The sequence below is a fragment of the Capricornis sumatraensis genome, chromosome 2, assembly GCF_032405125.1.
Source record: "Capricornis sumatraensis isolate serow.1 chromosome 2, serow.2, whole genome shotgun sequence".
Lineage (NCBI taxonomy): Eukaryota > Metazoa > Chordata > Mammalia > Artiodactyla > Bovidae > Capricornis > Capricornis sumatraensis.
In genome coordinates, this window is record NC_091070.1 from 155,149,765 (window position 1) to 155,173,158 (window position 23,394).

At 39.2% G+C, this 23,394-nt stretch overlaps 1 protein-coding gene across 4 annotated transcripts; it reads left to right on the forward strand.

Moving 5' to 3' along the window:
- Positions 1 to 3,655: 3,655 nt before the first annotated feature.
- On the forward strand, positions 3,656 to 12,988 carry LOC138074562 (guanylate-binding protein 5-like). Of its 4 annotated transcripts, none has more exons than XM_068966735.1 (10): positions 3,656 to 3,851; positions 4,367 to 4,494; positions 5,625 to 5,734; positions 5,991 to 6,187; positions 6,929 to 7,171; positions 8,408 to 8,688; positions 9,689 to 9,901; positions 10,779 to 10,881; positions 11,191 to 11,366; positions 12,812 to 12,988. In XM_068966735.1, the coding sequence occupies exons 1-10, from the start codon at positions 3,656 to 3,658 to the stop codon at positions 12,923 to 12,925; spliced, it is 1,761 nt and encodes a 586-aa protein (XP_068822836.1). In that variant the 3' UTR covers positions 12,926 to 12,988. The 4 variants fall into 4 exon arrangements, with proteins under 4 accessions (XP_068822836.1, XP_068822837.1, XP_068822839.1 ...); XM_068966736.1 differs by having other exon boundaries at positions 11,200 to 11,366; XM_068966738.1 differs by lacking the exon at positions 12,812 to 12,988 and adding an exon at positions 12,459 to 12,525.
- The last annotated feature ends 10,406 nt before the right edge of the window (positions 12,989 to 23,394 follow it).

Consider the following 23,394-nt stretch of genomic DNA (forward strand, 5'->3'; position numbering starts at 1 on the left):
AGTACATCATGAGAAACGCTGGACTGGAAGAAACACAAGCTGGAATCAAGATTGCCAGGAGAAATATCAATAACCTCAGATATGCAGATGACAGCACTTATGGCAGAAAGTGAAGAGGAGCTAAAAAGCCTCTTGATGAAAGTAAAAGAGGAGAGTGACAAAGTTGGCTTAAAGCTCAACATTCAGAAAATGAAGATCATGGCATCCGGTCCCATCACTTCATGGGAAATAGATGGGGAAACAGTGGAAACAGTGTCAGACTTTATTTTTGGGGGCTCCAAAATCACTGCAGATGGTGACTGCAGCCATGAAAGTAAAAGACGCTCTTCCTTGGAAGAAAAGTTATGACCAACTTAGATAGTATATTGAAAAGCAGAGACATTACTTTGCTGACTAAGGTCCGTTTAGCCAAGTCTATGGTTTTTCCTGTGGTCATGTATGGATGTGATAGTTGGACTGTGAAAAAGGCTGAGCACTGAAGAATTGATGCTTTTGGACTGTGGTGTTGGAAAAGACTCTTGAGAGTCCCTTGGACTGCAAGGAGATCCAACCAGTCCATTCTGAAGGAGATCAGCCCTGGGATTTCTTTGGAAGGAATGATGCTAAAGCTGAAGCTCCAGTACTTTAGCCCCCTCATGTGAAGAGTTGACTCATTGGAAAAGACTTTGATGCTGGGAGGGATTGGGGGCAGGAGGAGAATGGGACGACAGAAGATGAGATGGCTGGATGGCATCACTGACTCGATGGACATGAGTCTGAGTGAACTCCAGGAGTTGGTGATAGACAGGGAGGCCTGGCGTGCCGCGATTCATGGGGTCGCAAAGAGTCAGACATGACTGAGCAACTGAACTGAACTGAGAAAATGGTACCTAAGGACCTGGCAGGTGTTACTTTAATGCACTTTGGCTGGACATAGTCCTAAATTAGAGAAAAGCAGGTTGATATTGGGTAAAGGAAAAAAGTGTAATAGAACAAATAGTGGTCATAAAGATTCAAACTGGGCATTCAGGGATATACAAACTAAGAAACATAAGCAAGACAAAAGCCGAAGGAAAAAAAATGAGACTCAAACTAGCAGTAGTTTAGACTCAGAAAATGCTTTTCTATACATTCACCAAATACTTAAGAACCAGTAGGGCAGCCTCTAGTAGAACTTCGAAGGGCCTCATTTCAGTTCAGTAGCTCAATCATATACAACTCTTTGCAACCTCATGGACTGCAAAACGGCAGGCTTCCCTGTCCATCACTAACTCCAGGAGCTTGCTCAAACTCACGTCCATTGAGTTGGTGATGTCCAACCATCTCATCCTCTGTCGTCACCTTCTCCTCCTGCCTTCAATCTTTCTCAGCATTAGGGTCTTTTCCAATGAGTCAGTCTTCCCATCAGGTGTCCAAAGTATTGGAGTTACAGCTTCAGCATCAGTCCTTCCAGTGACTATTCAGGACTCATTTCCTTTAGCATTGACTGGTTTGATCTCCTTGCAGTCCAAGGGACTCTCAAGAGTCTTCTCCAACACCCTAGTTCAAAAACATTAATTCTTCAGTGCTCAGCTTTCTTTATAGTCCAACTCTTACATCCATACATGACTACTGGAAAAACCATGGTTTTGACTAGACAAATATTTTTTGGCAAAATAATGTCTCTGCTTTTTAATATGCTGTCTAGGTTTGTCATAGCTTTTCTTTCTTCCAGGAGCAAGCATCTTTTAATTTCATAGCTGCAGTCATCATCTACAGTGATTTTGGAGCCCAAAAAATAAAGTCTCTCAATATTTCCCCATCTATTTGCCAGAAAGTGATGGGACAGGATGCCATGATCTTAGTTTTCTGTATGTTGAGTTTTAAGCCAACTTTTTCACTGTCCTCTTTCATTTTCATCAAGAGGCTCTTTAGTTCTGTTTTCTGCCATAAGGGTGGTGTCATCTGCATATCTGAGGTTATTGATACATCTCCAGCAATCTTGATTTCAGCTTGTGCTTCAGCCAGACAGGCATTTCACATGATGTACTCTGCATAGACGTTAAATAAGCAGGGTAACAACGTATATCCTTGATGTACTCCTTTCCCCATTTGGAACTAGTCTCTTATTCCACTTCCAGTTCTAACTGCTGCTTCTTGACCTGCATACAGGTTTCTCAGGAGGCAGGTCAGGTGGTCTGATATTCCCATCTCTTTAAGAATTTTCCACAGTTTGTTGTGATCCACGCAGTCAAAGGATTTGGCATAGTCAATAAAGCAGAAGTAGGTGTTTTTCTGGACCTCTGTCTTTTTCAGTGATCCAGAGGATGTTGGCAATTTGATCGCTGGGTCCTCTTTCTTTTTTAAAACAAGCTTGAACATCTAGGAGTTCATGGTTCACGTACTATTGAAGCCTGGCTTGGAGAATTTTAAGCATCACTTTGCTAGCATGTGAGATTAGTGAAAATGTGTGGTAGTTTGATGTTCTTTGGCATTGCCTTTTCTTGGGATTGGAATGAAAACTGCCTTTTTCCAGTCGTGTGGCCACTGCTGAGTTTTCCAGATTGGCTGGCATGTTGAGTGCAGCATCTTAACAGCATCATCTTTTAGGATTTGAAATAGCTCAGCTGGAATTCCATCACCTCCACTAGCTTTGTTCATGTTGATGCTTCCTGAGGCCCACTTGACTTCGTATTCCAGGATGTCTGTCTCTAGGTGAGTGATCACACCATCGTGATTATCTGGGTCATGAAGATCTTTTTTGTATTGTTCTGTGTATTCTTGCCATCTCTTCCTAATATCTTCTGCTTCTGTTAGGTCCATATCATTTCAGTCCTTTATTGAGCCCATCTTTGCATGAAATATTCCCTTGGTATCTCTAATTTTCTTGAAGAAATATCTAGTCTTTCCCATTGTATTGTTTTCCTCTATTTCTTTGCACTGATCACTGAGGAAGGCTTTCTTATCTCTCCATGCTATTCTTTGGAACTCTGTATTCAAATGGGTATATCTTTCCTTTTCTCCTTTGCCTTTCACTTCTCTTCTTTTCTCAGCTATCTGTAAGCCTTCCTCAGACAACCATTTTGCCTCTTTGTATTTCTTTTTCTTGGGGACTGTCTTGATCACTACCTCCTGTACAATGTCATGAAACTCCATCCATAGTTCTTCCAGCACTCTCAGATCTAATCCCTTGAATCTATTTGTCACTTCCACCTTATAATCGTAAGGAATTTGATTTAGGTCATACCTGAATTGTCTAGTGGTTTCCCTACTTTCTTCAATTTAAGTCTGAATTTTGCAGTAAGGAATTCACGATCTGAGCCACAATCAGCTCCTACTCTTTTTCTTTTTCTTTCTTTCTTTTTTCTTTTTTTGCTGACTGTATAGAGTTTCTCCATCTTTGGCTTCAAAGAACATAATGAATCTGATTTTGGTATTGACCATCTGGTCATGTCCATGTGTAGAGTCTTCTCTCGTATTGTTGGTTCTAGGACTTCTCTTGTGTTGAAGGGCTTGGACTTATGTTATTATGACCCTTTTTACTATCTTTTTATTTATTATAATTCACTTCTTCAGAAACTTAGACCATCTGGGGAGAAGTATGTCTACAGGTTGAGGAAGTAAAATGACTTTTTTCTGCTTTATGAATAGAAACTTCAGTCTTTCCCATGTCTTTCCTTGAACATCAGGTGACACCATGGACATGGCCCCATTGATTCACATGCCAGAACCCTTGTGCCTCATTGAGAACACTAATGGGCCACTGCTGATTAATCCAGAAGCTCTGAAGATCCTGTCTGCCATCAGGCAGCCTGTTGTGGTGGTGGCTATCATGGGCCTCAACCGCACAGGCAAATCCTACCTGATAAACAAGCTGGCTGGGAAGAACAAGGGTGAGTGACTCCAGCAGAGCCCAGCTGAGTCCCTTCTGTCTACCTGCACTCCCAACATGCAGCACAGTGATGTGAGGAGAGAAAGTTAGAGACCTGGGAGGAATATTGAAAGCTAATGCTTGGCTCAAATCTAGCTAATGATCTTCTGGGAGATGAAAGGTAGAGTTCTGCTTCTGACATATCACCTCATTTTTTTCCTCAGTATCTACTTAGAAAAATTACAGTACTTTCCAATTATAAGAAGACATCAATGAAATAACTTTTACATATTGTATTTATAAGCGACTAAATTTTGATAGTATAATATTCTTGCAAAAAAAGAAATGTTAAATTTCCAGCCCTATGGTACTTGGCATTCTTATTATCGCATTCCTCTATTGTAATTCAGATCAATACAGAGTTATATTTTCTGCCATATCCTCGCCTTGCTTTCTTTACATGGTAGCTCACTTATTAAGACAGTCTCCAGTTTCCAGATCCACTCCTCTATTACAGCGTCTCAACTCCCCCTGTAGGCTTCTCAGTTGGATCTACAGTGCAGTCTCACACGAAGGGCATCTGGATGTGGTGTGTGCCTCACCCCAAGAAACCAAACCACACCCTGGTTCTTCTTGACACTGAGGGACTTGGAGACGTAGAGAAGGTAAGGAAAAAGAATTTCTTTTTAATCAACCTCCTCATCCCTGAACACTCTTTACATGGGGAGACTTTTTTTTTTTTTACTTCTACTTGACCAGGGTATATGTTTTTTCCCCTTTCTGTTTTTAATAGTTAAATTTTAGAAACTGAAGTGAGAAAAATAGGTGTGAAAGCCAGAATCACAATTGGGAGACTGGGCAGCTAACTGAACTGAAGAGAGAGATGGTGCAAAAAAAGTCACCATCATGAGTCTGACCCTGCAGAGGACAGAGGTTAGCAGTGGGCTTCAGGGCAGCAGAACTTGAGTCCAAATCAGGATACTAGTACTTGCAGCTCTTAAGACTTTGACAAACAAGAATAAGTCTCCTCAGATCTCCTATTTCCCCTTTGGTCTCATCCATTTTATCATTTGCACAGGAGATGCACGTTATTTTTCCACTTCTACTGGCAAGAAAAAAAGCCTTGATTTGTAGTACTTTCCAGTTTTCTAAGTGCTCCCATCACAGCTGCCTCCAAGCTACCAAAGTGAAGTCACTAAACTCAAGGCTCAGAAAATGTGTACACAACCAGCTATTATAAGCTGGTATGAGCTGGCTTGAGCACAAAACGGGATCTTTCCCTTGTACTTCTCCTTGTTTTTCATGTCTTCATTTTGCTTTTGATTTACCACAATTCAAAATGATCAACCCATTTTTGCTTTAGTTTACTTACCTGCAACATAGAGACAGTAGTTAAAACCTTATTCTCACAGCATTGTTTTTGAGTATTAAATAAGATCAGTAATATGAACTTCCCTGTGTATAAGTTGCTCAATAAAATAGATGCATGTATTATGCATACAGACCTACTTTGTTTCACACAGTTGAAAATCTTGATTTTAACTACTCTGGTTACCTTCAGTAACTTTGACTGTCGATTTTGCAAATACCTAACCAGTTATAAAAGGGACTGATAAGGTAACAAAATATGGTTTTATATAAAATTATCAATGCTAATGGCAGAACTAAATTTCCCATGTTTCTCACAACCATTTTAGTGTTTCTTGTTTAACATTTGTAGATCAAGGGTCTATTTTTAGTAGCTGCTCATATGGGAGTGCCATGAGACATGACTGAAATTTATTCTGACTTCTAGGGCGACAAGACTAATGACACCCATATAGCTGTACTGGCACTACTATTGAGTAGTACTTTTGTATACAACACCATGAACAAAATTGACCAGGGAGCTATCGACCTCTTGCAGTATCCTTTTGTGGTCCAGGATGGTACCAAAGCCAGAAAGAATTCCTCCATTCACCAGCTCATGAGTCCTTGTGTATCAAACACAAAGGTGAAAACACTGTGAACATTAAAAGAACAAGACAAAGTCCTTTGTTTACTGAATGAAAGGAGGACTTGGTTACAATCCAAAGAGAATATAAAAGCATATAAAGGCATGGAATTAAATATGGCCCAGATGCAGTCCTATTTCCAAAAGTTTTCCTTAATTGCATCTCAGCTATGTGACAGAACTGTCACATCTGCTAAGAATAGATACCTCACCTAATCTTAACAGGGTAGACAACACAGCTGACTTTGTGAGAATCTGTCCAGACTTAGTGTGGACTCTGAGAGATTTCTACCTTGACCTGGAAGCAAATGGGCAACTCATCACAGCAGATGAATATCTGGAGAATTCACTGAGGCCAAAGCAAGGTAACGGACTCCAATTTTGGAAAGAGGGAGAAAAATAGCACAAGAAGTTATCTCTTGTATGTCGCTGGTTAAACTTATAGTTTCCTATAGTTACTCAGCTGACTAAATGACTACATAGTATTAACAATACTATTAATAGCATTAATAATTAATAATTGTTAATTAATAATTAACTATTTTAATTAATTAAATTATTTTGATTAATTAATTAAAATCAATCAATAATATTTGCTAGTTAATAATACTATTAACAATACACGGTATTAATAATACTATTAATGGTATTAATTATTAATAATACTATTAATTTAAATGAACTAATAGAGTCCATATTAGATTATATTATTCCCTGTTCTTGGAGCAAATTACTTTTCTATTTTCCTTTCCCTGGTTGATCACCTTTTAAGCTTTTGCTTTGGGTTTGTGAAAATGTAGTGAAGTAAATAACATCAGGGAGGTTAAGTGAAAGTCGTTCAGTTGTGTTCGACTCTTTGTGACCCCTTGGACTGTACAGTCAGTGGGATTCTCCAGGCCAGAATACTGGAGTGGGTAGCCTTTCCCTTCTTCAGGTGATCTTTGTAACCTGGGATTGAGCCCAGGTCTCCCACATTGTAGGCAGATTCTTTACCAGCTGAGCCAAAGGGAAGCCCAACATCAGGCAGAGGCCATATTTATTTGTGGGAAATAGATTAAAATGAATGTTAATTTGATACTAAATAAATCCTATTTTTCCCTCCACAGGCCCCAACCAACATCTTCAAAATTTTAATCTGCCCCGTCTGTGTATACAGAAATTCTTTCCAATAAAGAAATGCTTCATTTTTGACTTGCCCACTCACCAGAAGAAGCTTGCCCAGCTTGAGACACTGCATAATGATGATCTGGATCCTAAGTTTGTACAACAAGTGGCAGAATTCTGTTCCTACATCTTTAGCCATTCCAAGACTAAAACTCTTTCAGGAGGCATCAAGGCCAGTGGATCTCGTGAGTACATTTTCAAAGGTTTTCCTTCAATTCAAAATAGAGAATGAGAGCACTATTGTAATTTTTCCTTCCACTGTCAATGCTAAAAATGCATAGTTAGATACTACCAAGAAAATCATAGGTATCATATTTATTAAATATTTCAAAAAATATAGTTAAATGTTTTTAGTAATGTTTGCAAAATAAGATAAAATAGGAAGAATAATCTGAAGAAAATGTCAAGTTAAAAAAGTTCTGCCTATAAATGATCCACTGTTGAACTAGACTAGCCCACATGGGTTGGCAGCACTTGCTCCACCAATACAATGAGTACTTGTTAAGTGCCACAGCCTTAGATAGGCAGAAAATGGGAAGACATACATTGTAGAAATGGAACATACTTAACATAAACATTAAACAGATGCCCAGATTGTCTAAAACCCTTCAAGAAATCTAAGCAGACTTCTCAATCCAATTGTTCCTAAATACTCTATGTCTTGGAACTTTGTAAATTATTGTGTGTTAGTCACTCAGTCATGTCCAACTCTTTGCGACCCCAAGGACTATAGCCCACCAGGCTCCCCTGTCCATGGAGTTTACCAGGCAAGGATACTGGAGTGGGTTGCCATTTCCTTCTCCAGGGCATCTTCCCAACCCAGGGATTGAACCCAGGTCTCCTGCACTGTAGGCAGATGCTTTACAGTTTGAGCTAGGGAAGTCTGTGTTGTAAATTATTGCTACAATCTAAAGGGAAGATGAGTGCAAACACAAGTAGGCAAAGGATGAGGAGGACAAACAGGAAAGTTCCAACAAAGAGTAAGGTGACCTGGTCTAATTTGCCTACTTTGTGCTTTTTCAGGTGAGGGTAACACTTTACATGTTCAAGTGGATGAGAAAAGGAAGGGAATAGAAATCTGAGGAAGAGAGAAAGAAAGGAAGAGTAAATAGGCAAAAGGTATATAGTATTCTAAATAAGTGAATACACACAACTTTGTGTAACCATCTCCTCACTGCTCAATTAGAAAGTGATGAGATGTAGGTCATCACACAAATCTTCAATTTTCTCCTTTGAACACTTTCTTTTCTCAGAGAATGAAAGATCTGTCTTCTTGATCACATAATTTCCCAAAGGAACTTACTTGGTCCGTTTGAACACTGTGCAGAAGGCTGAATATGCTAGATTTACATTCTCAGAATTAGTTCAGAGCATGTCCTTTTTCTCTGCAAATAATTCAAGCATCTCTTCCCCCTGTTAAGATCTAGAGAACCTAGTGCAGACGTATGTCAATGCCATCAACAGTGGGGATCTGCCCTGCATGGAAAGTGAAGTCCTGACCTTGGCCCAGATTAAGAACTCGGTTGCAGTGCAAAAGGCCATTGCCCGTTATGACCAGGAGATGGGCCAGAAGCTGCAGCTGCCCACAGAAACCCTTCAGGAACTGCTGGACCTGCACAGGGCCAGTGAGAAAGAGGCCATTGAAGTCTTCATGAAGAACTCTTTCAAGGATGAGGACCAAGGGTACCAGAAAAAATTAGAGGTAATTAAGTTTTTTGCTATAGTGGATGGGACTTAGGGGCAATAAAAGGCAAAATGTTGCTATGCAATACAAAATGTGGACTTAAGTAAAACAATCCTTACTAGACTGAGAGATAATGACTATCACTTATGTGACCAAGATTTCACTATTATTCTGAAGACAAGTAACAACAAAAAGCATATAACTACCCTGGACCCAACTGTTGTTGTCATTATTTAGTCTTAAGTCGTGTCTGACTCTTTGCAACCCCATAGACTGTAGCCCTCCTGGCTCCTCTGTCCATTGGTTTTCCCAGACAATAGTACCGGAGTGGGTTGCCATTTCCTTCTCCAGGGGATCTCTTCCCGACATAGGGATTGAACCCACATCTCCTTCATTGCGGGTAGATTCTTTATTACTGAGCCACCAGGGAAGCCCCTAGACCCTATAGATTCTAAAAGTTTCACACACAGATAACTCATCTTATTATGTTACACCCATGGACTAGTGTTTTCAAAGCAATCTTATCCCTTAAAAAATTGTATTCATAAAGTATTAACTTACCTTTTTTTATTAATCAGGCATACAGAATTGCCAAAGGCTCTACTAAAAGATTATCTCCTCATGTTTAATAGCATATGCTCATTATTCAGGCCAATCATCCATTCTACCTCCTCACTGGAAATCCCAGACCCGATATAATATTGAAACAGTAGTAACACAGTAGGTTGCATTTAAAATTAGGGCTTGAGGATAGAGATCTGTAGTCTGAAGATTCTATCTAAAGTAGAAGAGGCAAAAGAAAGGGGTGTCCAAAGACTTCAGATACAAAAGTAAAGTCACTTTTCTACAGTGTATTATCCATGAAACTTTCTTACAATAGGTTTGGTAGAAAGAATATAGTATTGCTTGTAGTCTTTGAATTCCCAGAAAAAAATACAGAGATTCTCTTTGTGAATCATTTCTAAAACACACTGAAGTGTTGGTAATACCTTTTCTATGGGCCTTTGTCCCCTTAAAGATGCAGCTAGCAGCCAAACAGAATGACTTTCATAAATGCAACTTGGAGGCATCACAGAATCGTTGCTCAGCTTTACTTCAGGATATTTTTTGTCCTCTAGAAGAAAATGTGAAGCAAGGGGTTTATTCAAAACCCGGAGGCCATTGTCTCTTCATTCAGCAGAGAGACGAGCTGATTGTAAAGTACAATCAGGAGCCCAGGAAAGGAATACAGGTATCCTTGGTTTTATGTATTAATTGTGGGGGGGCTTGTAAGGGGGTCTTCTCTGAAAAATCAATGACAACAGACAGGAAGAATAATAGTTGTGGAACTGAACTAGACTTTTGTGATGAAAGTGAAAGAGGAGAGTGAAAAAGTTGGTTTAAAGCTCAACATTCAGAAAACTAAGATCATGGCATCTGGTCCCATCACTTCATGGGAAATAGATGGGGAAACAGGGGAAACAGTAACAGACTTTATTTTGGGGGGCTCCAAAATCACTGCAGATGGTGATTGCAGCCATGAAATTAAAAGATGCTTATTCCTTGGAAGGAAAGTTATGACCAACCTAGTTAGCATATTGAAAAGCAGAGATATTACTTTGCCAACAAATGTCCATCTAGTCAAGGCTATGGTTTTTCCAGTGGTCATGTATGGATATGAGAATTGGAGTGTGAAGAAAGCTGAGCGGCGAAGAATTGATGCTTTTGAACTGTGGTGTTGGAGAAGACTCTTGAGAGTCCCTTAGACTGCAAGGAGATCCAACCAGTCTATCCTAAAGGAGATCAGTCCTGAATATTCGTTGGAAGGACTGATGCTGAAGCTGAAACTCCAATACTTTGGCCACCTCATGAGAAGAGCTGACTCATTGGAAAAGACTGTGATGCTGGGAGGGATTGGGGGCAGGAGGAGAAGGGGACGACAGAGGATGAGATGGCTGGATGGCATCACTGACTTGATGGATGTGAGTTTGAGTGAACTCCGGGAGTTGGTGATGGACAGGGAGGCCTGGCCTGCTGCGATTCATGGGGTCACAGAGTCGGACATGACTGAGCAACTGAAGTGAACTGAATCATTTTTTACTTCTGATTATATTTTTTTGGGTTCTTAGGCTGAGGAAGCTCTTCAGAAATATTTAGAGTCCAAGGAGTCTGTGAGTGTTACCATTTTGCAGATAGACCTGGCTCTCACAGCAAGGGAAAAGGAGATTGAAGGTGAGAAAAAAAAGGGGGGGGGGGAAATGCAACACAGAAATTCTACACATTTTATGTTAATTTGACCTGGTTAAACCTGGGATCATTAAACTAGAGGTAGAATGGCAAACATGTACCATTCTTAGCTCCTCAGTCTATACCTGAATAGGGCATATACCCTCAGCTACCATACGATTACTTGCAGGGAGGAAAAATGACCAAGGAAAGTTTATCTATGAAGTAGTGGCAATAACAAATAAGGGAGTGGGGGCAGAAGGAAGGGTACTTTAATCCTAGAGAGGTTTGTCATTTCCTCCCTCTCTGAGGTAGGTATAACAGAAGAGTTTATGAAGGCTGAAGCGCAAAGGTTGATGGAAAGTCTAACTCAGCATCAGCAAATGATGGAGCAGAGGAAGATATTCCATCAGGAACAAGTGAGACTAATGGAGAGAAACAGAGTATACCAGCAGGCACTGCAACAGAGGGCCATGGAAGGTCAGCTCCAGGTACTCATCAATTATTTCATCTCTGGATTTTAATCACACTCCCCTCTCTGTATCAGTGAGAACACGAAGCACCAACACGTGGAAGAGGCAGCGTAAGACTGTGGCCTAGGGCAAAGACTCTGGAATCAAATAGTGTGGGCGAGAAACCCAGCTCCACCTCTTAATAAATCTATTGTTTGGAGATATTTATATTAATATTACTTATTTTATAGGGCTATTTTGAAGCTTAAATGAGTCAGTATTTGAGTTTAGAATGGTGCTTGGCACAGCATAAGCACTATAATTTGTTAAACAAAATCCAAGGACATTTCTAACCCACAGTAATTAGTCTTTTTGTTATTTTGTTCATTTTTCTAGCTAGTCTTTTTCTTTGGTCATAGATTACCTTGTTAAATTAATCTCATATTACTATGTCCATGCCCCTGTCTTTACCTTAATTGTTGCTGGTTCTGAAGGCCTTTAACTTGCAGAGTTTGTTTCCTCCAGTCCTCTGCTATTATTATCACTCAGTTGGCAGTAGTTCCTATCTACCAAGCACTGTACAAAGCACCATACATACATTCTTTAACCTAGTCTATTCAGTGAATCAGGGCCATTATGTCCCCATCTTTCTGATTAGAAAAAATTAAGTTCCAAAGAGATAATTAATGCCACTATCACACAGCCTAGCAAATTATCAAAACAGCCTTCCCAGTGAGTGGGATCTGCAGTGCTTTCATATCTACAAACCTAGCCTTACATGCTTCTGTGAGCACCCTTAGGAGACAAAGGGCATCCTCCCTATCATGGCTGATCTACCTGTAGGTTCTTGTTTTCCAAGAACTGTTTCAAGACAATTTTGAGATTACAGACCCACACTGAAGGGCAGTATTTTCAATCTAGGGTTTCTGAACTCATTCTTTCCTTCTATTTTAACCCTGTGACTGTGGAGACATGGAACAAATTCCCTTATCAAAGGCTCAGACTCATCACCTGATTGAGGATATCACCTAGACCACCCAGTTGAACTTTTGTATTGAGCTTTAAAGTTATGATATTCATAATGGATAAAATGTGCATTTTACTAATTTTAACCTTTCCTTGTAATACTAGATCTGATGTTTTTTTGTGTGTACATGAGAACTGAAGTCAAGATGTGATTCACATTGCTTAAGGACAAAGGGAGAAGGGGCCTTAGGATATAATTCTTGGGATACCAATATTTCCGGTATTGAGAGATGATGTTTCTGCAGCAATAGGAACAGACTGGGAAGAAGAATTACACAAGTAGGAAACCAACAGTAAGAGGTAAAATAGATATGAATGGAAAGGAGGAATTAGGGACTGTCTTTTATTACTGATTGTTTAAAATAAGTAAGGGAAAGTCAGTGACTGGGACTTTTCCTAAACAGTGATCTGGACACCACTTTTTGCTCAGCTCTTTCATTTTATGTATCACTCTTTAGGAAGAGGTTAAAAGGCTCAAGGAGATAATCCAAGCTGAGAACAGAAAACTTCATGAAAAACTCCAGAATCTTCTGAGGAATGACTCACCAGATGATACATGCATCTTACTCTAAAGAGCTAAACACTAGAATTTCATTTACTTGTTCATTTTCACTGAAGACACAAAGAAACAAGAAGCTATAGAACTTGACACAATCATCATTTAAATAAACTTCATGATAATTATACTGAACTTTTGTATTGAATTATTAAGTTATGATACTCAATGGGTAAAACGTGCATTTTACTAATTTCTTGGTAAATGTACCAATAGTTTAAGTATTGACTGCTTCCTTAAAAAGATTATGACTTTTGTTATAAGGGACATTTTATCATTGCCTCTTGGCAGTGATATTGGGCAGGTTCTACCAGGGAAACTTTCTCTTGTACCTCTAATTTTCCATATTTTTTTCAGTGGGGATTGGAAGTGACCTGGAGTGGGGAGTGTTTCTATAATAACCCAAGTCACATGGATCTTGATTGAACTCAGGTGGACATCACTCTTGCCAAATGGTTTTGTGCTGGAGGCCATCAAGGAGAAGCATCGACGACAAAAACATATAAAAACTAACCTGGCTTCTTAGTGCAGACAGTATACAATGTATGGTTTCCAACTGGTTGGAGGATACTCAGTTTATGGGCAATTATATGATTCCTGGTCATGGTTAGTAGAAGATCTGCTTAGATTATTCTAAGCTGTAAGTAAATAACATCATAATGAAACAGAAGTACTCTAGAAGATGGAAAGAACCACCAGCATGGAAATTATGTCAAAAGCTGAAAAGCTAAAGAAGTCTAAGCTTCCTTCTGTCCTCACCAAGGGCATAACTTAAATAGGGTATTTATATTATGAACCAATTTCTATTGGATTTTGTTTATAATCCTTTAAGACTATAAATAAATAGTATAAGGAATGCAACATAATGTGACAAACAATATCATGGGGCTCATTTAATTTTAAGCCCCAAATGCTGGCATTTAATTTTGAGCCTTGCTTACAGTACTAAAATTAAATGAGTGTAATTGCTTGCAATCATATATGAAAGCCTACTGATTTTTATTAAAAACTATAGGTTATAAAAATATCTGTATATATATATATATATAATGCAAATAACTGTAAAATTTTAAAAATAATTCTACCACTTTGGCTTTTTTTCTCCCAATAGTTATATCTTCAGGGATTTCTATATTTCCCTAAAATGACTGAAAATTATTTTAATAGTAAAAAATTAAATATTTTCTTATACATTTTATTTCCTTTTTGTTTCTTTATTTTATCTCCAGTAAAATCAGCTCAGTACAGTCATCAGTCATGTCCAGTTCTTTGTGATCCATGGTCTGTAGCATGCCAGGCTTTCCTGTCTATCACCAACTCCCGGAGCTTATTCAAACTCATGTCCATCGACTTAGTGATGCCATTCAACCATCTCATTCTCATTCTCTGTCATCCCCTTCTCCTCCAACCTTCAATCTTTCTCAGCATCAGGGTCTTTTCCAATGAGTTGATTCTCCACATCAGGTGGCCAAAATACTGGAGTTTCAGCTTAGGCATCATTTCTTCCAATGAATATTCAGGACTCATTTCTATTAGGATTGACAGGTTGGATCTCCTTGCAGTCCAAGGGACTCTCAAGAGTCTTCTCCAACACCACAGACCAAAAGCATCAGTTCTTCAGCACTCAGCTTTCTTTAGAGTCCAACTCTCACATCCATACATGACCACTGGAAAAACCAGAGCTTTGACTACATGGACCTTTGCTGGTAAAGCAATGTCTCTGCTTTTTAATATGCTATCTAGGTTGGTCATATTTTTTCTTCCAAGGAGCAAGCATCTTTTAATTTCATGGCTACAATCACCACCGGCAGTGATTTTGGAGCCCCCCACCCAGAATAAAATCTTTCACTGTTTCCCCATCTATTTGCATGAAGTGATGGGACCAGATGCCATGATCTTAGTTTTCTGAATGTTGAGTTTTAAGCTAACTTTTTCACTCTCCTCTTTCACTTTCATCAAGAGGCTCTTTAGTTCTTCACTTTCTGCCATAAGGGTAGTGTCACTTGCATATCTGAGGTTATTGATATTTCTCCCGGCAATCTTGATTCCAGCTTGTGCTTCATCCAGTGCAGTGTTTCTCATGATGTACTCTGCATATAAATTAAATAAGCAGAGTGACGATATACAGCCTTGACGTACTCCTTTCCCAATTTGGAAGCAGTCTGTTGTTCCATGTCCAGTTCTAATTTTGGTTCTTGACCTGCATACAGGTTTCTCAAGAGGCAGGTTAGTTGATCTGGTATTCCCATCTCTTGAAGAATTTTCCACATTTTGTTGTGATCCACACAGTCAAAGGTTTTGGTGTAGTCAAGAAAGCAAAAGTAGATGTTTTTGTGGAACTCTTGCTTTTTTGATGATCCAACGGATGTTCATAATTTGATCTCTGGTTCCTCTGATTTATCTAAGTCCACCTTGAACACCTGGAAGTTCACAGTTCACATACTGTTGAAGCCTGGCTTGCAGAATTTTGAGCATTACTTTGCTAGCACTAAAGGTAAAGGAGAAATGGAAAGATATAACCATTTGAATGCAGAGTTCCAAAGAATAGCACGGAGAGATAAGAAAGACTTCCTCAGTGGTCAATGCAAAGAAATAGAGGGAAACAATACAATGGGAATGATTAGAGATCTCTTCAAGAAAATTAGAGATACCAAGGGAATTTTTCATGCAAAGATGGGCACAATAGAACACAGAAATGGTATGGACCTAACAGAAGCAGAAGATATTGAGAAGAGATGGCAAGAATACACAGAAGATCTATACAAAAAAGTTCTTCATGACCCAGGTAACCAGGATGGTGTGATCACTCACCTAGAGTCAGATATCCTGAAATGCAAAGTCAAGTGGGCCTTATGAAGCATCACTACAAACAAAGCTAGTGGAGGTGATATAATTTCAGTTGCGCTACTTCAAATCCTAAAAGATGATGCTGTGAAAGTGCTACACTCAATATGCCAGCAAATCTGGAAAACTCAGCAGTGGCCCCAGGACTGGAAAAGCTCAGTTTTCATTCCAATCTCAAAGAAAGGCAATGCCAAAGAATGTTCAAATGAAATGATGAAGTCGCTCAGTCATGTCTGACTCTTTGCGACCCCATGGACTGTAGCCTACCAAGCTCCTCTGTCCATGAGATTTTCCAGGCAATAGTACTGGAGTGGATTGCCATTTCCTTCTCCAGCGGGTCTCCTGCTTTGTAGACAGACACTTTACCATCTGAGCCACCAGGGAAGTCTAAAAAACGTTCAAACTACCACACAATTGCACTCATCTCACATGCTAGCAAAGTAATGCTCAAAATTCTCCAAGCCAGGCTTCAATAATACATGAATCATGAACTTCCAGATGTTTAATCTGGATTTAAGAAAGGCAGAGGAACCAGAGATCAAATTGCCAACATCTGTGGATCATCGCAAAAGCAAGAGAGTTCCAGAAAAAATCTTATTCAGTATGCCAAAGCTTTTGATTGTGTGGATCACAACAAACTGTGGAAAATTCTTCAAGAGATGGGAATACCAGACCTCCTGACCTGCCTCCTGAGAAATCTGTGTACAGGTCAAGAAGCAGCAGTTAGAACTGGACATGTAGCAACAGACTGGTTCCAAATTGGGAAAGGAGTACTTCAAGGCTATATATTGTTATCCTGCTTGTTTAACTGCTACGCAGACTACATCATGTGAAATGCCAGGCTGGATGAAGTACAAGCTGGAATCAAGATTGCTAGGAGAAATATCAATAATCTCAGACACACAAATGACACCACCCTATGGCAATGAAGAAGAACTAAAGAGCCTCTTGATGAAGGTGAAAGAGGAGAGTGAAAAAGTTAGCTTAAAACTCAACATTCAGAAAACTAAGATCATGGCATCTGGTCCCATCACTTCATGCAAATAGATGGGGAAACAGTGGAAACAGTGAAAGATTTTATTTTGGGGGCTTCAAAATCACTGCCATGAAATTAAAAGATGGTTACTTCTTGGAAGAAAAAATATGACCAACCTAGATAGCATATTTAAAAGTAGAGACATTGCTTTACCAGCAAAGGTCCATGTAGTCAAAGCTCTGGTTTTTCCAGTGGTCATGTATGAATGTGAGAGTTGGATCATAAAGAAAGCTGAGTGCTGAATTATTGATACTTTTGAACTGTGGTGTTGGAGAAGATTCTTGAGAATCCCTTGGACTGCAAGGAGATCTAGCCTGTCAATCCTAAAGGAAATGAGTCCTGAATATTCATCGGAAGGACTGATGCTGAATCTGAAACTTCAATACTTTAGGCACCTGATGCAGAGAACTGACTCATTGGAAAAGACCCTGATGCTGGGAAAGATTGAAAGCGGGAGGAGAAGGGGATCACAGAGGATGAGATGGTTGGATGGCAGAACCGATGCGATGGACATGAATTTGAGTAGGCTCCAGGAGTTGGTGATGGACAGGGAAGCCTGGTGTGTTGCAGTCCATGGGATCGGAAGGAGTCAGAGCCAGCTGAGCAACTGAACTGAACTTATCTTGCTAGCGTGTGAGATGAGTGAAATTGTGCAGTAGTTTGAACATTCTTTGGCATTGCCTTTCTCTGGGACTCCAATGAAAACTGAGCTTTTCCAGTCCTGGGGCCACTGCTGAGTTTTCCAGATTTGCTGACATGTTGAGTGTAGCACTTTCACAGCATCATCTTTTAGGATTTGAAATAGCTCAGCTGGAATTCCATCACCTCCACTAGTTCATAATGATGCTTCCGAAGGCCCACTTGACTTTGCATTCCAGGATGTCTGACTCTAGGTGAGTGATCACACCATCGTGATCATCTGGGTCATGAAGATCTTTTTTTTGTATTGTTCTTCTGTGTATTCTTGCCATCTCTTCTCAATATCTTCTGCTTCTGTTAGGTCCATACCATTTCTGTGTTCTATTGTGCCCATCTTTGCATGAAAAATTCCCTTGGTATCTCTAATTTTCTTGAAGAGATCTCTAATCATTCCCATTGTATTGTTTCCCTCTATTTCTTTGCATTGATCACTGAGGAAGTCTTTCTTATCTCTCCATGCTATTCTTTGGAACTCTGCATTCAAATGGATATATCTTTCCTTTTCTCCTGTACCTTTCGCTTCTCTTCTCAGCTCTGTAAGCCCTCCTCAGACAACCGTTTTGCCTTTTTGCACTTCTTTTTCTTGGGGATGATCTTAATCACTGCCTCCTGTACAATGTCACAAACCTCCGTCCATAGTTCTTCAGGCACTCTGTCTATCAGATCTAATCCCTTGAATCTATTTGTCACTTCCACTGTATAATCGTAAGGTATGGTATTTCATTTAGGTCATACCTGAATTGTCTGGTGGTTTTCCCAACTTTCTTAAATTTAAGTCTGAATTTTGTAATAAGAATTTCATGAAAAAAGGAGTTCCAGCAGAATAGGTCTTAAAAATGATAGAAATATTATGGTGCGTGCATGCTAAGTCACTTCGGTCATATCTGACTCTGCAACCCTTTGGACTGTAGTCCACCAGACTTCTCAGTCCACAGATTTCCCAGGCAAGAATACTGGAGTGGGTTGCTGTGCCCTCTTCCAGGGGATCTTCCCAACGCAGGGATGGAACCCACATTTCTTATGTCTACTGTATTGGCAGGCAGGTTCTTTACCACTAGCACCACCTGGGAAGCCTATAGAAACATTACACAAAAAGTGAAACAGTAGCTCAGTGTGTCCAGAGTCTTTGCTACCCCACAGACTGTAGCCCACCAGGCTCCTCTGTCCATGGAATTCTCCATGCAAGAATACCGAAGTGGGTTGTCATTCCCTTCTCCAGGTAATCTTTCTGACTCGGGTTGAACCAGTGTCCCCTGCACTGCAAGCAGATTCTTTGCTGCTGAGCCACCAGGGAAGCCCTGGTGGGGTTTTATATGAATTATCCAATTGGGTTACATTATAGGAGTTTGAAATTTTTTAGTTGCTCAAAATATGATTTATTATTAAAGGAAAAAAGCAAATATTTTAACATCTGTGTTTTTACCTCTTCTTTGCAGAGTTTTATTATGCTGAATTTCCCATAATCAGATAGGGTCTTGTTCTTACTGTTCAGCTTACTTCCAGACTTGAACTGAACTTTCAAAGGTACCAAAGACCGCAGCCTATTTTGCTGGAGCACTTACTAATAATACTTTATAACTGCCTTTGCAAGCTGTACAATTCATACAGGAAAATGATAATGTACAATTTAATATCCAAGGAACTGTCTTGGTTGAAAAGAACAGTATCTTCAAAATCAATACTGATTTCATTATTACTTCTCTTATAGAGATTTTTTAAAGATGAGACTGGGTAAAATAAAGTCACTTATCGAAAGTTACAAGCTTGGTACTGCTAACTTAGAGCATATTACAAACTGTCAGATTTCTAGTATACTTACTGCTCTTAAGTAAGACACAGCAATAGACTATGCTGTGTGTATTAACTCTGTTTATCAATACAAATGCTAGTTTTGATGGCACTGGAACTATAATAATGACATATAGGCAAGATGCAAATCAATTGCTTTTGACAGTGAAGTTTGATTGACATGAGGCCTAAGTCACAAATTTGAAAATTTCTTAACCTAAAACGAAGTAGCCTTGAAATGCATTAGAAATGTATAATGGGCACTTTCACATTTATGATAATCTTCTCATATACATCTTCACCTTTGGAAATAGATGTCACAAGTAACAAAGGATGTCAAATTATATAACTGTTATTTTAATTTCACAGATTGGATCTTAAGACCAAGAGGTGAAGATACTATTTCCAATTGGCCTCAGTTGAGAGGCACCAAATCTGTTCCTGTGGAATGGTGTTAGTGTAAATGAGGAACAGTCAAGACTCCAGGGCTGTATCTGCAGTAGTGCTTACGGTCACCATTGATGATGTGGCTTAAAGGAAATATACTCAGTTAGCCTTAGAAAAGAACAGCTGAACCCGTGTTGAAAGAAAAGGGACAGAAGGAACATCAGTGCTTCTCAAGGAGTGATAGAAGAGAGCCTTTTGTCTTTCTCACATTCACAAATATTTGATGCCATATTTAGAAGGATACTTTCTTGTATCTATCCTACAAATAAGAAATCTTCATATAAATTTTAAAGTCACCTTTATTCCACCAGGGCTTCCCTGGTGGCTCAGATGGTAAAGCATCTGCCTGCAGTGCAGGAGACCTGGGTTCAATCCCTGGGTTGGGAAGATCCCCTGGAGAAGGAAATGGCAACCCACTCCAGTACTCTTGCCTGGAAAATTCCATGGACTGAGGAGCTTGGTAGGCTACAGTCCATAGGGTCGCAAAGAGTTGGACACGACTGAGTGACTTCACTTTCTTATTCCACCAACAATAGTATAAATTTTCGCTGGATTTACACTGAGTCCATTAAAATATATTTCTATCAGCTTTGCTATGAAATCTCTGTATTTTTATATCCATTAGAGACTGTTTTACTGAGCAAAGAAATCTGAATTAATATTGTTTTATTCAGTACTTTAGAAATGTTTTTCCACTTTCCCTAACTTGCAGTTTCCAGAAAGAAGTTGTTCATATTCTTACCCTTGTTTCCCTGTATGTAGCATCTGTTTTTCTGATAGCCTTCAAGATCTTTTTGTTTAGCTCTCATTACTCTGCCTATGTTGTGCTTTTCTTTGTATTTATCCTTGGGTTTCTCTGAACTTCTGAACCTGTGGTGTGCTGTCTTTCAGTAATTTTGGAAGGTTCTCTTTCCTTTTGATTTTTTAATATTACATGTATAGCAAATCTTTTGATATTGTTTTATGATAACTGAGCTACTGGATGCTCAGTCATTTCTTTCATTCCTTGAATAACTTCACAGTTCAGTTTAAATTCTATTGACCTATCTAAAGTTCTCTTTCTTTCCTCCACTGTGTACTCATTTGGTCATCTGCTAAACCCATTAAAGTGTGTGTTAGTTGCTCAGTCGTGTCTGATTCTTTGTGACCCCCTGGACTATAGCCCACAAGGCTATAAAGGACACCTTAATTGTCACTTACAGTATTTCTATCTGACTCCACTAATAGTTTCCAGTTCTCCACTGAAAATTCACATCTGTCTACTGTGTTTATTTTCCCACTAGATCCTTTAACATAATAATTATAGTGATTTTAAAAGGGCTGTCTGATGGTTCCAGTACTTGGTCTATCTCTATTTCTGCTGCTTGCTTTATGTCTTCACAATGGATAGCTTTTACTTCATTTTTTTTTTCTGTGTCTCATAATTTTTTACTGAATGCTGGTGACTGTGTAAAAAGTAGTTGGGAATGAAATAGTATTTATGCTTAGAAATGGGTACATCTCTTTTCTGTTAAGATGATTCAGTATAGTTGTAGTTCAGGTGGACACAGGTTTTATTTGTTCTGTAGCTAATTTAAGTGAATAAAGCCTCAAATTTCTCCAGTGGAGTTTTGCAATTATGTGGTTCTTTATGTAAAACCTGGAATGCCAAAAGGTTTTTCTCAGTATTGCTGTTCCACTCCCAGTTTTAGGAGACTCTGAACACCTGCCTCATATGGGTCTTTTATTTCTTTATGATCTTATTTCTATCCCAATGGTGGGCTGCAATTACCTGAAATTCAGCTCAAGTCTCCTGGTGACAATATCAGTCATTTCTCTTCTCTAGGTACAGATGCATAACCTCAAACCATGAAATGTCCAGCCTGCCTGCCCCACCAAGGCAGCTCCCTCATGCCTCCTGCCCTACACTTAATAATATTTTCTGTGAGCACCTGATGGAGGTCAGCTTCTTCATTTTTCTCAAACTTTGTGTAGCAGGATGTTAAATAATGAGATTGTTCCTATCTGAATATTTTCATTAGGCCCAATAGTTGAGTACCCTAGGTTTCAAAAACAATTTCTAAAACAAGATGCTAGACCATTTTTTCTGGAATTCACTAATAGAATATGAAAAATTTCATATCACTTAAATGCAGCCCCATTAAATTCTACCAGTTTAATAAGCCATTTTAATAAAATTTCCTTTACCAGTATTATACTCTTATAACTGAATTTTTAAGTGTAATTTGAAATAATATTCTTTGGAACATTTAAAAATCATGGAATCTGGAAGAAATAATCCGAATTTATTTTTGCCTCCATTATTAAATGTTAAAAATATCTTGTTTACATTAAAAAAAAACTACCTCTCCTTAGACTGTTCTTCTCTAGAGACCCATCTTTATAGTCTCAATAAGCCATATTAAAAATAAAGCCAAAAACGTAAGAGAGAAAGGAGGACTTCCTGGATCCAGTGAGGAGATAAAGGATTGTTATTATTCAGGTCTGAGTCATGTGCCCACCCTCCTTCTACATTAATCTCTGTGTCTCAGGAAGTACAGGGCCACTATACTTCGCCCAGCTTGGGTTCAGCTCTCAAAATGGCCAAGACTGTTTCAGGATTCATTAAAGAAATTTGTCTCTGCTATATTGTTGCATATATTTTTAGTGTTATAACAAAATTTTCACCCCTTAATGTTGTATGATTGTATTTCACAAGATGAGTTCATGCAATCCAACTAAGACTATATTTTTCTAGCTACGCTTGCAGCTTGGTATGGACAAGTGATTAAGCGTCACATGACATATAAACAAAAGTAGATGTATGTCAGGGTTTCCCAGGTGGCGCAGTGGTAATGAATTCACATGCCGATGCAAGAGACTCAAGAGATGCAAGAGATGTGGGTTCAATACCTGTGTCGTGAAGATCCCCTGAGAAGGAAATGGCAACCCACTCCAGTATTCTTGCCTGAAAATTCCATGTACAGAGGAGCCTGGCAGGCTACAGTTCATGGGACTGCGAAGAGTCGGACACAACTGAGCACACACACATTACATTACATTACATTACGTTACGTTACGTTACGTTACGTTACGTTACGTTGCATATGTATATCACTACTGCGTCTGGGCGAGAGAACTCTGAAACTGGACTCCGTGAATCCTTTTTTTCTTTCCTACTTCCTGGGTCACAGATGTGTCAGCAGTCAAGCTTTGATCTTGCAGATGAATACAATGACTTGATAGGCAGAGAACAACAGTATGCAAGGGAGCTGCATCCCTGAATGATCTCATGGAGCAAAATTCCCACTCAAGCCAACAGTGAAGGGACTATAACGTCTTCTAAGCTGTAGCAACTGCCGCCTAAATGAGTTCTTTCTCCAAGTGAGTTCTTTCTCCCTGCTTTCCTGCCATCAGAGTGATGTAGCAAGCACAATTCTGAGCATGCTTGATAATCTACAAAGACTACCTGTCTTTGGAAGAAAGTCTATGATCTAGGCCACAACTGATGTTTCAAGTTCATCTTCAATGAGCCTTTTGGCTCCAGTGGACTCTGGCTAACGTGTAGCCCTTATTCATTGCCATTGTATATTTGCTCATTCTCTTCCTTTAAAACACATTTCCTCTAATCTCTCTTTGATGAAATCTGAGTCACCCTTCAAGATCCAGAAGAAAGTACACCTCCTTTTGAA

Excerpts from the sequence above, each read along its gene's own strand:
- LOC138074562 (XM_068966735.1), top strand. The coding sequence starts at position 3,656 with ATGGACATGGCCCCATTGATTCACATGCCAGAACCCTTGTGCCTCATT. Across the intron at positions 3,852-4,366 it reads GCTGGCTGGGAAGAACAAGG|GCTTCTCAGTTGGATCTACA; the intron begins GTGAGTGACTCC and ends CTCCCCCTGTAG. Across the intron at positions 4,495-5,624 it reads GACTTGGAGACGTAGAGAAG|GGCGACAAGACTAATGACAC; the intron begins GTAAGGAAAAAG and ends TCTGACTTCTAG.